Consider the following 16,890-nt stretch of genomic DNA (forward strand, 5'->3'; position numbering starts at 1 on the left):
ACTGTCAGGGCAGCTAGGATCTGGAACCAACTTCCAAGAGAAGTGGTGCTGGCTCCTACCCTGGGGGTCATTAAGAGGAGGTTAGATGAACACCTTGCTGGGGTTGTTTAACCCCAGTACTTTTTCCTGCCATGGCAGGGGATCGGACTTGATGATCTTATTAGGTCCCTTCTGACCCTACCAACTATGAAACTATGAAGTAGCAGGGGACTTTGGCTGCAGGTACTCTCCCCATCCTGCTACAAAGATGATCACCAGCTATGGTTTCTCTCCTTGTGCCACTTGGGTCTTAGCACCCACTCTCTCATTTGCCTCCAACCCACAGTTGGTCATTCTGGCCCACAGCTGGAAAAGGTTGCCTGTCTCAGTATTAGAAGATGAAAGTGAATAGTGGCTCCTCTAATTCAGGAAATTGTACAGAAAGAAAAGATTCAAGATGAATAGTAACAAAGTATAGTACTGCCCATCTTTAAAGTCAAAGGGCATGTCCCCACAATGTGAGGAGTGAGGGACCTCAAAGCTGTTTGAGACACCACAAACGGCATGTGGTGCATGTGCACCCGTGAGCTGCACTGCTAACTTACAGCATGGTGGGGTTGGCGTTTGACATAGGGAGATCCCAGTGTAAAAAAACCCTGCTATAAAAAGTGGGGTAATGCATGTGGCATCAGTGTACACCGCCAGAAACCAGAGCCTGGCCTGTCAGAGCTACACTCTGGCTTCTAGTTGGACTCCGAGCAGCTGGCTTGGTGCTGCTGTTGCCCTGGGACCCCCAGGACCCCAGGTAAGGCTTCTGAGGCCAGCACAGGTGCTGGCCCCAGCCTCCTCTACTGCACATGGGTCCCTTTGCCATGTGCTGCTGCTATTTGTCCTGCAGGAAAGTAAATTTACTTAGCTACTTCTTGAAAATACATTAAAAGGTTTTTGAAGCCAGAGTCGTTGATAGTCACGTCAGTGCTAGAAAAGGAAAAAGTGCAATAGATCCTATATTCACATAAAGATTCTTACAAGAAAAATACAAAGAAAAGAATAAAATGCTAAACATGGTTTTGTCAATCTAGAAAAAGTACTTGAATGGATCCCAACAAAAATTCTATGAGGACAAAGAATGCATTGTGTAACAGGGCCCCCTAACCCCTGTTACTCAGAGAAGCAGTGCTATGAGGCTGCAAGATGCAGCAGGTGAAGGCAGAGAAGTTAAAGGGCTGCAAGGCCTTTGTATGGGTCTCAAATCAGCTGGAGTGAAAAGAATAGGTTCAGTGTGGCTGGGGGAGTGTGGGGGAGGGGATTCTAGCCAGTCCCGGACTCTGAGGACCCTCTGTTTATTAACTTTTCCAGCATAACATATACACAGTGTATCTTAATGCTCTGTCTAGACAATTTATAACTGGAAGTGAGAGATCTTTTAAAATTGTAAATTTGCTAGAAAATGCGATCTTGATCACCCTAGAACTATTTGTAAATGTTGGTTGAAGCTAATAGTTTCAGTCAGAAGGAAACAAGAATGGACATAGCACTTACCCGAAATATGGAAGACCCAGCTCAGTTCTGATCTCCACCCAATGGGATCTCAACCCATATCTCCCAGAACGGTGTCCTAACCCCCAAGCTAACAGGTGTTCTAGGAAAGACAGGAAGGGTACTCGGTCTTTCCTGTTGACACAGTTTTATTTTGCATCAATAATTATAAATTCACTTGGAGGAGGCAGAAGTGAAAGGAAGGGGTGGGTGAGTGGGACATGAGTCCCAAGTGCTGTATAAAGTGTGGGGGAGGAGCATTGGAAGAGAGCTGCAGAGGGAACCTTACCCTCCTGTCCCCCTTCCCTCTCTGCATCCTCACCCTGTACCTAATCTATGCAGTAGTTCTAGCTCTTCCAGCAGGCAGTAGTGATAGAACTGGGAACACCTACATGGTGGTGGTGAAAGCATACTGTGCAGAGGTGGCAGCCAGCAGAAACCAGGGCAGAACAGGTATGAACCCCAATGTCCCACCTCCCAGCAGAGTGTCAGGTAAGAAAATCATTCTCTACGCTTGTTCAAGGACTGTTTAAACACTTATTCAAAATGGAAACAGGTCAAACTGGATGGATTTGAGAGCATCCTGCCCTGAAATTCAGGACAGGGATTTGATCCAAGGTCTCCCACCTTTCTAGTGAAAAAGCAGCTTAATCTCCGTAGCCTATATATATATATAGTATGCTGTAAGCAATGTCCCTCCATTTGTTGTTGCCGCATTTTGTATAAAATATTTAAATAGTTATTGGAAAAGAGCACATGAATGGAAACCTAGCCTGGTTAGGACACTTCCATGGGAGATGGCACAGCTGGGTTTCAGTCTCTGGTTCAATAAATGTTTAACAATACAAAGTAGAACTTTGTCAACAGGACAATGACTTAAGAACCTTGTTGCAGGGCACTAAGGTGTCCGGCTCCTTTAAGGGTTGAAACTGCTAGGGAGAGAGCCGTAGCAGTCAGTGGGGACCCCCCAGCTGCTGGTTACCAGGGTAGCCAGAATCAGATAGTTGGCCCAACCTGCCAGCGGTCAGCTAGCCAGAAGGGGCAGGGCCGGGCTCATATATAAACCCCAGGGCTGGGGCCAGGAAGGCAGTTCTCTGCCAGCAGCTAAGGTGGAAGGAGCTCTCCTAGGGGAGGCAAAGAGAAGAGGCCTGACTGCAAGTTCAGCTTCTGGTAATGTTAAGGGACAGAGCACACCCTGTGCGACTTGAGTTATGTTATAGCCAAGGGGCTTGCATTTTTTATTTCTGTTTATAAAATTAGTGGTTTGGGTGAGGCTACTGGGGAAGGAGGAGGCCTCATTGGGGGCCTACTACAGCGTAGGGGCCCTGGCGCCAGAGAGAGTGCAGTATTCAGGGTGCACAGGACCCGGCGCCAAAGAGGGTGCAGTATTCAGGGTGCACAGGACCCGGCGCCAGAGAGGGTGCAGTGTTTGGGGGTGAACTGACCCGGGTGTGGGCGCAAAGCAAGACAGGGCTGTGGAGAGCCCAGTGACAACCCAAGGCCGGGTGAAATCAAGGCCTCAGTGGGACTCTGTGGGAATACCATCTGCGAGGCTTGGGGCATGGTAAAGGGGCGGTTTGGAGCCACGCATATAGCCCATAAGGCTGGGGGTGTCCCGAGACATCCATTTTGGAATGGACCCACAAGGGGTCCAGGAACCCTATTTATTATAATCACATCAAGACGCAGTGGGTGAGACTAGAGGGTGCCCATTGGGCTAAATTGGCACAGTCTAGGGGCCCTAGGGGTAACACGGCCATCCTTGGGGACCCCATCCCATGACAAACCTCCACCCAGAATACCCTGTGGCCCACTGGCTAAGACAGGCAGAGGAAGAACCTGAACATCTGTCTCCAACCTCCTGAAGTATGTTCTCCAATGTCTGAGCTTGGGAGTCAAAGAACACCTCTAACAGAAATCTAGCCCTATTTTTCTTAGAAGTACACATAACAAAACATTTCATTTCAGGTTACAAGATACCTTTCATAGTGAGCAAAGTATTATTTTTTTGTCAGAAAAAAAACAAACATTTAAATTTGGTTCAGTCTGAATGCTTTTTTTTTTTCTTTTAGTCCATTACTGAACTGAACAAAAAAAATCCATTAGTTGAACATTCACTTGGAAAAGCATTTATAGTCAACACTTACCAGCTTGGTATTGGATTCATCACAATCAGAAGACATTTACATATTGGCTTTCAGTATTAACTCCAAGACCTGGCTTTGTAAAAGTACCTAAATAAATAAATTCTATTTTTTCTAGTCATTTTTCTAGTCCTTCTTGTATTGTTTGTGGTAAGATTTCCATAATTCTAAAAACTTCATCTAATTCACAATAACATATTTTTCTCAAATTTGGCCTATAGTTGCAGAACCTTCATGTTCTTGCAGTTTTGCAGGAAAAGTATGCATCTGCTTCCCCTCATAGGATCTCACTGGTATTCACCTTGCAAGGCAATAATTCTTTGATCATGCTGATTTTTTAGGAATTGCAGCAAGTACCATCAGAAAATTTTTATCTAGCCTACATCTAGCCTGTCTGAAGTCTTTGGGAACCTGCATCAAACATAAAACACTTACCATCTGTAGAACATCTATCAAACAAGGAAGGCTTAAGAACTGTGGCTCCCTATGGTATAGCTTTTGGGAGGGAAAAAGCTGAGTAATATTGAACTTACCCCGATCTCTGACTTCACTTAATGCAGACTGTGAAGGTTGTATTTATAGTCAAACGATGATTCACTGTTACAGATATGGAAAAGCTCCAGTACTTCTGCCTTCAAAAACACTATTCCATTCTTTGTTTGAAAGGTAGCTCCAGTTATATCTACCTTCTCCTCTGAAAATGTAACTGTTAATCTTTATGTGCCTGGGTAAGATCAGGGATCACTAAAATATGACTCAAGACAGAGGATTTTTTGTATTTACAATGCAGAAAAGTTTCAGAGCTAATTAGTGGATTTAGAAACACAATTTCATTTCACAATTAATTTTCAGATTTGCTAGTTAGCTTTGAAAATCTCAGTTAGCATCTATAAGAAGTTTTGTGATTCTTCTGCTTTACCTGTGGTGGGTTAGACAGTCTGCATGTAGCAGAGCACACCCTAAATCCCATTCCTAGCTTCCCAAATGTTGATGTGCCCCACACAGCAGCACCACACCTTTGTATGTCAGTGAATTAGGCTTATATTTATTTATCTTGGAAAATAAACTGTCATTAAATGGCTTTGTTCTCTGCTATCTTCTGAAGATTCGTATTTTAAAAATTACTTAAAAAAATTATGCTAGATAACCAAAAATGACCCTACAGCAGTGCCCTCCAACCTTTTTATGGTGAAGATCACTCTGGCACCGCAGAAACTGCCATCTCCTGGCCCCTATCCTGCCTCCCCCCCACTCCCGAACAAGCCACCTGGGCTCTGACCTCACTCACCCAGCTCAGCCCAGGCAGCACCCCACGATCAAACAGTTGATCAAGACTGACTGGTTGGTAACCACGACCCTACAGAATGAATTAATTTATACTGCACTAAAGAATAGTTTCCAGAGAGTAAACATGCATTCTGTGTTCCTTCTGAGGGTAATGATGGTAAAATAGTGATTAGGAGAATTTTTCTTTTAAGAACTGATGAGGGGAAATCAATCTGTTGTAATATTATGTACAAGCAATCAGAAGCTATGTGTTGCATAATTGGTGCCACCAGTTATTACTGTATGCTGCACTGTATACCAGTGATTTTCAACCAGAGTGGCACAGCACCATGGGGTGACTTGCAATCCTTTCAGGGTGAGATGCCACACACTGTTTCCACTGTTGGGTGTGTAAACACAATTCACAAGATAAACTCAGTGATTTCAAAACAATTCTGACCTGTTGTGGACTTTCTGAGGGTTTTTTTCCATAATCAAAAATGGGTGAAAACTATGAGCTAGCATTTTCTGAGGGGTGTCTTGAGCCTAACAAAGGGTGCCTTGTATCTAAAAAGGTTGAAAACCCCGCTCTATATAGTGACTTATTTTTATAGGGATGACTTGTGCAATGTTAATTGTGTTTCTGTAGTTTAGCATAGATATCCCCTGAGTGAGAAAAATATGAGGCTTTAACATTGGATCTCCAAATATGCAGCTTTTTAATTGGGCACTTCCTCTAGCAAACCCCACCATGATTACTTCCATAGGGACTGGGATATTCTTGGAAGCAATGTACTCAATGAAAAGTGTATTTAAGTATTTTTGACTCTGGCACTTGGTACAGTTGGGGAGGAGCAGTGTAGCAACATCAAAAGGAAATGAAAATCTTGGACCTATTGTTGCTGATGAGTGGAAATGATGTCCCCCTTTCCAAAAATAGCAAGCTTCCATTAAAATTCAGAAGACACAAAATGACTGATACCATTACATGTAAATGAGTGTCAATAACAAATATTTTTATAATGTTATCTATTATTGATGCCTGGTGGTCTCTGGTCAGTAACCAATTTATTTGAAATAGATATTAAAGTAATATGTATTTATTTATTTAAGAATGAAATTATTTAAAAGATCAAAATTTTAATACTGTTAACACAAATACATTTGATGGTTTTCTATATTCATGTAGTGAAATAAAATGAGACTCAGATTTCTCTGTGAGAGAATTAGTGCTCACTTTTAAGTCCTGGTTCCTATTTTTTGTTTTATTTTATTTTTTGTTTCAGGGTTTTGAAGGTATTCCTGTCCCGAACTGCTCAACGCATTCCATACATGACAGGTGGCCGAGTGATGAGGATGCTGGCTGTAATTCTCCTGATAGTCTTTTGGTTCCTGATTGGCTGGACTTCTGCAGTCAGTCAAAACTTGGAGAGGAATATTTCACTCATTGGCCAGGGTCAAACATCGGACCATCTCATCTTCAATATGTGCCTCATGGACCGCTGGGATTACATGATGGCTGTTGGTATGTTGGCTTTCTGGTTTATCCTTTATTTTTTTCAAATTAAACTAATTTAATTGGGAAAAAAACCCTTAAAAGCATAATCGGACCTTATTACCTCCCCTGAAAAGCAGCTAGGGGAATAAAATGTTGACATACATGATTTTAAATGAAGAGAAAGATAAACCGCAATTCGGAATGTTGAGTATTGTCTATTTCAAAGGTTTGTAACCTTGACTAAAACAATGACATGATTGGATGCTCAAGAAAATCAGAGCTTCAGAAGAAGAAAGGCTGCATCTATCATGCACTTTTAAAAATATGGCTAGTAAACTGAGAAAATATGTGTGTGTTTGGGGATTTTTTCCCCGCTCCTACTCCACCAGAACTAGAGAGATCACACTTGTTTGCCTCTAAATCCAGTGGATTGCAGATTCACACTCATAGACAAATGTTTATTCAAGTGATATATGTCAAAATTGCTGTTTTATTTATTTATTAGGAATGTGATAATGTTTGAGACGACTATTGAGGAAATGACAACTCATCTGGTTTTATTGCACTTGTTGAAAGGGAAAGGTTTCATTGTGTTGTTATAATGGGCACTAGGCACAGAGTACCCAGGTCTTGGATATCAATACATAGGGCTACCTACCAATGTCTAGAAACCCTTAATATTTTCACACCTGTTTTATCATTCAAATGCTGCAACATGTGGAGGGCAGAAATCTATACTTGCTCTAATGGGTATTCTAGCTCTCTACCTCTTTACTCTTCCCCCTTTTCCATGTCAGCCCTCTATCAGTAAAGTTCTGCAACTGAGTGGCAAGGAAGAGGTGCTTTTTGTTGCTCCACAGGAGTAGTGAAGAGGTGGATTGAAGCAGGCTGTTGGCTATAGGAGTGGCTTCTCTAAGCGAGCTTAAGCTTGGTGCCATAGAAGCACACAGGAAGGTAGTCCAGAGTAAGATAGAGTAGTTCAGGAGGAGTCAACCATTCCTCTTGTACCTTGTTTCCAAGCTTCAGCAAGCCTGAATGAAAACCAGACAGTGGAAGTGTCCTATGTCTTATAATTTTGCATCCCTACTCAAGCCACAGTATATGTGCAGATATGTTTATACAGATGTGATCAGTAAGCTGTGAATCAGGATCACAAGTAGCAGAATGAATATATTACAGATTTTTGTTGTCAGTGATGATCTGAAATTGGATGTATTTTTAAAACCAGGAGGTTTCCTCTCTCACTGGCAGGAGATATAATACATAGTGTAGTATTGCACTCAGTTGTATCATTGACTACTCATTATTTCATTTTGTAAATAAACACATAATTGAAGATATTTGATTACAAGTCATAACACATGAAAACAACATATTCTATTATAAAAAATATCTCGTTTCCATTTAAATTGAGTGGAATGTTTCACAGAATACCAGTGAGGGTTCTGTAGCAGCCTTCATAAAACAAAATGCTAGTAATATGACACCTCACATTTGCACTCCAGTGCCAAATCTTTGTCAAAAAGTGGAAAGAGAACTGTCAAGTTTGCAGATTAGCAAAGGGAGAATTAACCAGGTTCTTCTGTAAAATCATAATTAGTTGAAGCCTTTTTCCTTGTAGATTATAGAAATAGGGCTTATAGAGTACCTTCCACAATAAGCGTTCTATCCTAACCCTTTAGGTACGGTAAATGTTTTACAGTTTAAGTTTACATTACATTTGACAATATGTAATGTATATTTAGACCAAAACTACACATCTCAATTCCTGACTCCATGCCTGCACTCAGATATACACTGATGAGAAAAATTAAAATTCAATGAATCAAATTCTGTTTAAATTATTGTATAACTTAATCTTCCATGAGCTTGGATAGTGGTGAGTGTCCGTGATTGGCTTATGTGTAGCTTAGACTCTGTTTCCTCTTTGTTCTCTTCAGTGTCACAGGTTGTGACACTTACCATGCTGACATATGTGGTGGCCCCACTGTAATTTGTGAGATTTCTTTTTTTAGAGAAAGATCCAAGGGCTTGAGCGAGAGAGTCATCCAGGAGCATTAGATTTCCTACCCTGAGCACATCCTGTCTCTGTTCCTGCAATGGCAGATTAGATTCCTAGGATAAAGCAGATAGAAACTAAGGGCTCTCAGGGAATTTGAGATCAAAGTGTAGTGGTACATTTTAGGAGAAATTCCTAGCAACTGAATATATCTTGGCAAGAGGTCTATAAGAACTTGTCACTAACTGCATCTTAAACCTAAGAATACAGTTTCTAATCAGGTCAATAGGTTAGCAAGTACCTACTTCCTCTGACCTTTTTGTCAGGGCCTTCTGGAAATTCTCCTGTTGGCCTATTTCATTCAGCCCACTGGCTGAGGGCCTGAAGTCATTCTCTATGCCCAGGAACAAATGAAAGACCAAGACTTGGTCTCATGGCAAAGCTGAAGTATGGGTTCTTATCTGTCCAGTCATATACATCATCCATTGGATTGCTGTGGAGCCCAAACTATGCACATAACTTCCTGCCTCTCCAAGGGTGCATTTGTTTACCAGAGCAGAAGTCTTTCCTTATCTAATTATGACTATAACCCTGTCAGATGCTAACTTTAGGTGATTTACCCTCCTAGCTATTTAGGCTTTGGTCTTCTCCCAGGTTTGAAACTCATTGTTTAGGGAGTGACACCTGAAAATCATTATTCTATTATTCAATCCTGACCCTATTATTACTTATACAAGTACATTTATGTCAAATACCAAGATTCATATAAACATAAGCATGGTAAGGCTGAAAACAGCTTGACATTACCTGTACATAAGAGTTACTGATATACGTACCATATCAGTAAAACAAACTCAAGAAAAGATGAAGAACATTTTACAAATACCGCACACTATTGTAGTTTCATGATGGACTTCTTTGTGGTTACAGCTTGGCTCCAAATAAACTATAGTTTTCAGTCCTCAACACTTCTATAAATCTGGCCCAAGATGACCCATGCAGAGTACTCGGAAAATGAGAGAAACACAGATTATGACCACCAGAGATAAATGTGATTTAAGTGATCTATGAAAAAGCAGAGAGAAAATCCAGTTTTCTAGGGTGGCATCAACCATGAGGCAGAAGGCAGGATAGATTTGCACCTTCTAAACTAAGTAAATCAGAGATCGATAGCATAAGCTTTTGTAAGCAGCAGGTTTAAGATGCTGTTGCAGCTTCATGTCACAGATATCGTGTCTATCCTGCCTTTTGCCTGATATTAGACTAACACGACTAACTACCTCTCTCTGCTCATGAGACCATCCTTTTTCTTGCAATTCATTTTCTCATTAACTACTTCCCTTTCAACTTCTGCAACAAATGATGTGCTGGCCTTAAATACAATAGCTCCTTTTGTTATACAATGCTGATTCACCCACAGAGCACAGTTCATCCCATATCCAGAATGAGGCTGAGCCACTGTACTTTTCATTTACTTTTCACTGGATGAAATGGGTCAATAGCACTAGGGAAGTTTCTGCCCCATTAGGAGAAGTAGTCCAAGCACTAATCCAGAGGCACCCTTTCTTCCCATCCATTTCACTGAGCTATATACTCTCTAGCGTGTTCTCTTTTTCCTGGTTCTACAATTCTCCTTCTCTTGGCTGCCCATGAGGTCTGCTTCAAATGAAAGATACTTTTCCCAGTTAAAATTACAAGGAAGACTTCATATGCACAAATCAGTTTATCATTGGAAGCAATGGCTCAGACTAGAACTCAAGATCCCTTCATATCCAAGTGGAGCAGCCATCCTGGGTTTCCCATTTCCTGTGTAAGTGCCCCAACTAGGCTATTGATCTAAAACATGAGAAGGTTCTTCTCCTTGTACCTAACACTTGTGTCATAGGTTTTTGTCAAACTACAGTTTTAGGGTTTACTAGGCCTGTGGCAGCCACGGTTGAGGTTTGGGCTCACCTTCCTGCCTGGCGGGTGGAGCTAGCTTTATCTGTGTTCTGGCTAGAAATTCCAGCCACAGGGCTCCATGCAATGGTCTGCAGTTTGCCAAGCCAGTTGCTTCTGGTCGTATGGCACTTTTGGCCCGCCCCCAGGCCTGCCTACAAATTTTGCCCCCTCAAACACAGGAGGCACCAGTCATCCCTGCTAACTGTGATGCAGAAGCATGGTGAAAAGCTACCTAGCCCCACTGTTTGCTCTAACATTATTGTGTGATACTTCCCTATCCTGTACCCTTCCCCAAGACTCCCCTCTTTAACCAATAAAGCTCTCCACTATTACAAGTGTGGTGAACTTGCGGGGAGAGGAGTCGGGTATGCCTTTGTGTCCCCTTCGTTTGACTGACTAAGGGAGGCTACTTTTTGTGCTTCAGGCTAAAGGAAGCACCCCAAGTTCTTGCAGTAGGTCAAGCACCCTTGAGGTCTGCAAGGCCTGTGTACCCTAGGGGGGCAGGACCTGGATACAGACCCCTGGGTGGTGGCAGCGGTTACCCCGGGCTTGTGGGTGTGCTCCAGGAAGGGGGGTGGCCGGACATGAGGCACCCCAGGAGAGGCATTCAGAGCTTGGTAGGTGGTCGGGGCACAGTGAGGTGGATCTCTCAGTGCAGGAGCACCCCCTACTGATCTGCCATACAGGGCAAGTGCACAGCACTGTTCCTGCCTGCTTAGTTGGCAAGTGGATACTTGTGCATTCATGCTGCACCCAGAATTAAATCTCAAACTGTGCCATAAATGGCACTTACCCAGATGGGTAACTGCTATGTGGGCACATAAAGTGAAATAGGATCTGGCCCTAAATGTGTTGAAGAAAAAGCATCTGACAACATAACAGTGTTCTTCCATAGCTAAGAAGAGCAACTGTATGAAAAGTTCTGGCCTGGAGCATGTTCAGTGCAGATGAAATCTTTGGAGAATGTAAATGCAAACTGTAGCAAGTCTTTTTTGACTATGTGCTGGTCAGAATTTCAAATCTATGCTTCAACATGCGGATGTTAGAATTTCTTCTAAAAAAAAAGACTTTTTAACATGGGAAGAACAATGCATTTTTCCTTATTATTATCAAATATAGTTGAACTCTTCAGCAGAAACATTTGAAAAAGGTTTACCCAGAAACAGATGGCCAACTTGGACAATTTTACATTGACAGGTTAAAATTAACTTGTCCCCTAATTCAGGGGTCAGCAATCCCCAGCACATGTGCCGAGCATGGCACACAAGGCCATTTTGCTAGGCGTACCACTACCAGCCTGGGCTCTAAGCAGCTGCTGCCAGCCACAGAGCCCAGGCTGCTCCCAGCAGGTGGCTGGCAGGCTGCAAGCCCTGCTGCAGGCAGACTGGGCTCTGTGTGCTGGCTGCAGCCGGGAGGCTGCAAACTGCTGCTCTGGGCTCCGGCATGTTGGCACTCGGGCACCTTCCAAGGTAGACATTGTGGTTTTTTCAGCACTCCAGTCAAAAACTGTTGCCTACCCCTGCCCTATTTGATGCTCAGTGGTAGCCAAACAAATGGCAGCCAGGGATGGTCACACGTCCTGCCCTCCCTTTTTCTGTCCCTCTGAATGTTCCCCCTTTCCTAAACTACTTTTTGTGCTGCTCCAGTGTTTTTCATCCCCTAAGCCATGGGTGCTCAACCCACAGATTGTGGACAAGATCTGACTTATGGTGTGAGATCATTTGGCTGGCAGGGCCCCCCATGGATCCAGAAATTTGGCAGCAGGGGAACAGTAGCACCGTTCCACAGCTGCTAACTTTCCAGACCCATAGGGAGCCTTGGGCTCTGCATGCTGGATCAGGCACCCAATCCCAGCATGCAGGACTGGATGAGGGTGGTATCAAGGAGCCAGGGCCCCATCCCAGTGTGTGTGTGTGGGGGGGGGGGACAGGTTCCAGGCTCCCAGGACCCAATCTCTGTACATGGGGGTGGTGCTGGGCCCCCAGGGCCCAGTCCCAACATGTTGGTCCCAAACCCTGCACTACTTATCTAATCCACAAGGCCAAAAGGTTGAGCACCCCTTTGCTAAGCATTTTTTATGTCACTGGCCTTTGAGTGATTGTACCTCTCTATTTGGCACTGGTTAGGCTTCATCTAGAGTATTGCATGCAGTTTTACTTCCCAGTAAAGGGCTTGAAATGCAAGTCATATGAGGAGAGTTTGAAGGAGATAGGCATGTTCAGCTTGTGGAAAAGGTGCTTAAGAGAAGACATGATAACAGTCTTCAAATTCCTGAAGGGCTGCCATGAAGAAGATGGAAAACAACTTTTCTCTCTTCCTGGAGAGAATAAGACATGGACTAATGGCTTGAAGTTACTGCAAAATAGATTTCAAATGAATATCAGGAAACACTTCTTCGCTGTTAAAACAGTCAGTGGAATAGACTGCCTAGGGAAGGTGTGGACTCTTCATCATTCAAGGTGTTCAAGAGTTTGGACAGCCACTGGTCAAGGATGATCTAGGCATAGCTATACCCATAGCAGAAACAGGCATTTCTCTGTTTCTGGGCTTTACTGTGTTGTGTCAAGGTTGACTGTGGGGTTTTGGTAAGAAGTTAGGCAATGGATTTGTATGGGATGGTTTGGATAAGGATGATCCTGCCTTAGGCAGGGCGTTGGACTAGAATGACCTCAAGGTTCCATCCAACCCTACTTTTCTATTTTGTCTAGAGCCTTTTTAGGATTTTTCTCTGTAGTGGTGGTGTAATGGTCCCAGGGCTCTGTTTTCACATAGTTGCTGGGGGTACCCAGTGGGAGGGGAAGAGTATTTTGCAGGTGTATACAATGGCCAATGGGAGCCCATGTGCCATGGTGTCCCCATGGTTCTACAAGGTCCTGAAAAGCATCCAGGAGAAATACAAGCTGCATGACACTACCCTAGCAACCATGGTGAACCACCACAAGATATAGGAGGCAGTAAGGGCAAGAGACATCATATCACCTGTGGACTTTCGACCTGGTGACAACTGCCAGGCTGTGTGGGAGTGAACAATGAGTGATAGTACTGGAATGGTGATCGGTGTGTAGGTATGCAGTGCAAACTGTGTAATGAGACTACAGTAGTTTAACAGTCAAAGTATGTTTTGATCTGCCAAGTGAACCACAGTGGTCACTTGACAGGTTGTTAGTCAAGTGATATATAGATATAATATAAATAAATATTTTTGCAAAAACAAATGCGGTATATTCCCATCATCATCTCGGTCTCTTTGGCTAAGATTAAATGCAGCATTTTTGGCATGAAGGGGGGAGGGGGGTGTCAGGGCTGGCTTTGGCCCTCCTGGTACCAGCCTGATATTGCAGTACCTCTAGGCCTGGTGCCAGTTCCCTGCAGAGGAAACATCTGCCCACTTTTTTAGAGGCCACACACACATACACAAAAAAAGGTTCCAACCAGCATTTTTGGCACCAGAGGAGGGTCTCAGAGCTTGCTCCAGCCTCTCTGACTGCTGGCCTAGTATTGCAGTACCTCCAGGCCTGGTGCCACACATGCACACAAAAGTTCCCATCAGTATGTTTGCCTAATATGGTCCATGGGTTTTATAGTCATTCTCAGTGTTGACTGCGTTTAATCAACTTCATAGTTGATTTCCATTAGTGTGAACATACTGCTTTTTACAGCAGTTTAAGGGTAAATTTCCTTATACATGATTATAAGAGGAGGGGCTTTTTCCCATGGTGATTGGAGGGAAAAAACCTTGTCTTATATTCAAGTATATACAGTATGTTGCATATACACTCTCTCTCTCTTTCTCTCATCTATGCCTACCTCTGCTCCCACACTCACAGCATGTTATTCCCATCTGAATTCAATGGGTGTTGTGCCTGAATAAGAATGGCAGGAGCTAGCCCTTTAGAATTAATGCTTGCCACGTATATCAGTGTATAATTAATTAGTGTATTAAAATGATACATAGATAAGTGTAGCTTGGTTAAGAAAGGTAGATAAAACCTGGGGAATTTAGAATGAACTAGGTAATCAGAAGACAAGTAAGAGGATTATAATTCTTTGAAATATGCAAAAATCCTTTCAGTCAATGAAAAGGAAGTTCTAATGTGAAATAGGGTAGTGCTCCAGGTGGGAAATAGAGTGCAACAAAGCAGGAAGAGACTGTTCTGGCAAAGAGAACAACAATCTAGGATGTGGGGCTTTGGTTGTTTGGCATTTTTTTTTCTTTATTTTAAAATTGTATTCACTTAGGTCTCAGTAGTCAGTCTGAACACAGTCCATTTAGGACAGAACAGCCAGCTTTCCAGATTCATAGATAAGTTAATTTAAGTAAACAGAGCATGAAAGAAAGCCAATTAATAGAGCAAATAAAATGCAGATATAAAATGACAGCTATGGTCAGGCTGTGCTGTATTCTGTCACCAGTGTCAGTAGTCGGAAGAAAAGATGAGCTAGGCGTAAGTGTAAGAGTTCTTCTCTTGCAAATAGTTTGCACTTTATAATTGCCTGATAAGTCTATGGCAGGTCACCCTGGGGAACAGGTGCTAGGTACACATTGTAGTATGGTATGTTACAAAAAAATCACCACTGGGCAATATTAGATTCTTTACATTTATAAAGGACACCATTTTCTTAAATTTGCTGTTTTTAAAAATTACATAGCAACAGCCTGATGAGTTGTTGCATTCTTGCCTATATGCTTTTAATGTTGTGCTTTGCTTTATTTTTTGTCTGTTTATTTTTGGCGTGCAGATAAATGTTTGAGGGGGTGTTTAGAAGGCCATTGTAAGCACCAGCATGAAAGCATGCATATGAATGTGGAGCATGACCCAAGGGAGCTGTCCTCAGCCATGCTCCAGCACAGAGCTAGTTCTACCTGAAGGCCTTTCCCAGGAGGACAAGAGCACCTGCTCCTGAGGAAGCTATAGAGGAGAAGGATAAAGCAAGGAGACCTGAAATAGCTTATCACTTCCCCTACTGAGTCAGGGAAAAAAGAAAACTCATGGGATAGTATTTCAGTGCTTCGCAAATCTAAATGAATTTATTTTCAGAATGCTGTGAAGGCAGGGAACTAGGGTTGTCCCCTGAGGCATATGGAGTTCAACATTAGTGGGTGCACTAACTTTGGGGTGAGTATTTTGAGCACTAATTCTTCACAGTGTTTTGCATTATGTAGTATTATGAGATCCTATTAACTTACCATGTAGATGTGAATACCAATACAAACCAAGGACCTCTTACTGGACAGCCAGCAACTGGTAAATGCATAATTAGTGACAATCTGAAAAGTTTGGCTTAAGTGATGATTTGCCCAGCATTATATGGAAACTCTGTAGCCCAGATAGGGACAGAATTCAGTTATATAGGACAGGTGTCTACTGTATTCAACACTCTCGCAGAGTGTTTCATATGCTCGTTGCTCCACATCATATATTGTTGCCACCTCTCTCCAGCAGTCATACGGTTCTTATTTTTTTTCCCTCACTTCTCATCTACAAACATTCTCCTTCTCTAACCAAAGATGGGCTAGCACTTTAAATGGGGGGGAGGAGCCAAATTTTCTTCTCGCTCCAGGAAGTGAGAGAGTTGATCATCCCGACTTTCTTGCCTTTCTTTTCCCCTGCCTTCCTCCACAGTTCTATGCAATGATCCAAAATGCAGGGATCAGCAGAATCAGCAAAAGATGCTTGGAACTTAATCTGTCCCTGGTGATTTGGTGTTGAAGGACACAAATAGACAGGTAATGACCACCAGCAATGGCTTTGAACTCCTAAACATTTTGCTGCACTCATGTATACTCTCATGAGTGTACATGCTCTCTTTTTTGAAAGCTTTTGGGGTAGACACCAAGGGTTAATGGTGACTGAAATAAACCATCACACATAACACCACTGAAAAAAGAAATATCTTTTCTTAACTTCAGATGTCAGAGGATTGGGCTGAAGTAGACAACAAACACTATAACTTAGAGTTACTAGCTCAAACCTCCTAAAAGACTCACAATTTACTTGGAGGATTTAATAGAGAAAGAATAGAGGTTATTGGTAGGAACATTTAGGAGTAGTGGCCAACTATTGCGGCTCCAGGCTATCTTTTAAAAAAAGCCTGCTCTGAAGCCTCTCCTACTAAGTAGCCTACTCATAATCATATAGAAAATTTACTTATGGTTAAAAAATTTTAGCCTCATCTCTGCTGTAAAGACATTTAATTTAAACATTTTCAAGTGCCCATTATATTTGAAAGATACTCGTTATCTTTAATGCTGCTGCATTATTTAGGGTGATAATATAAGGCAATATAAAGGGACGACTCATCTTTTTTTTCCAAACACATGTGCATACTGGCTTAAAAAAAAATCAAGAGGTTCTGGTTCTGGTGTCATGGGAACAACAGAAACCAATACTGCCCTATTGCCCTGGGTAAAGGTGGCAGCATGGAGTAGTTATACTACTTAATCTAATGATCCAGGATCCATGATGTTGGATCCAAAATTGCTTAAGGCTATATATGCCTCGCATGACTGGGTAGCTGTGCCC

General features: G+C 42.6%; 1 protein-coding gene across 1 annotated transcript in view; it reads left to right on the plus strand.

Moving 5' to 3' along the window:
- GPR158 (G protein-coupled receptor 158) overlaps positions 1 to 16,890 on the plus strand; it is a 401,429-nt gene that overhangs the window by 339,838 nt on the left and 44,701 nt on the right. The window contains exon 8 of the mRNA XM_006025370.3: positions 6,215 to 6,453. Within this exon, the coding sequence (XP_006025432.1) occupies positions 6,215 to 6,453 (239 nt within the window). The remainder of the gene's footprint in view (positions 1 to 6,214; positions 6,454 to 16,890) is intronic.

This window comes from Alligator sinensis, unplaced genomic scaffold, assembly GCF_000455745.1.
Source record: "Alligator sinensis unplaced genomic scaffold, ASM45574v1 scaffold455_1, whole genome shotgun sequence".
Classification (NCBI taxonomy): domain Eukaryota; kingdom Metazoa; phylum Chordata; order Crocodylia; family Alligatoridae; genus Alligator; species Alligator sinensis.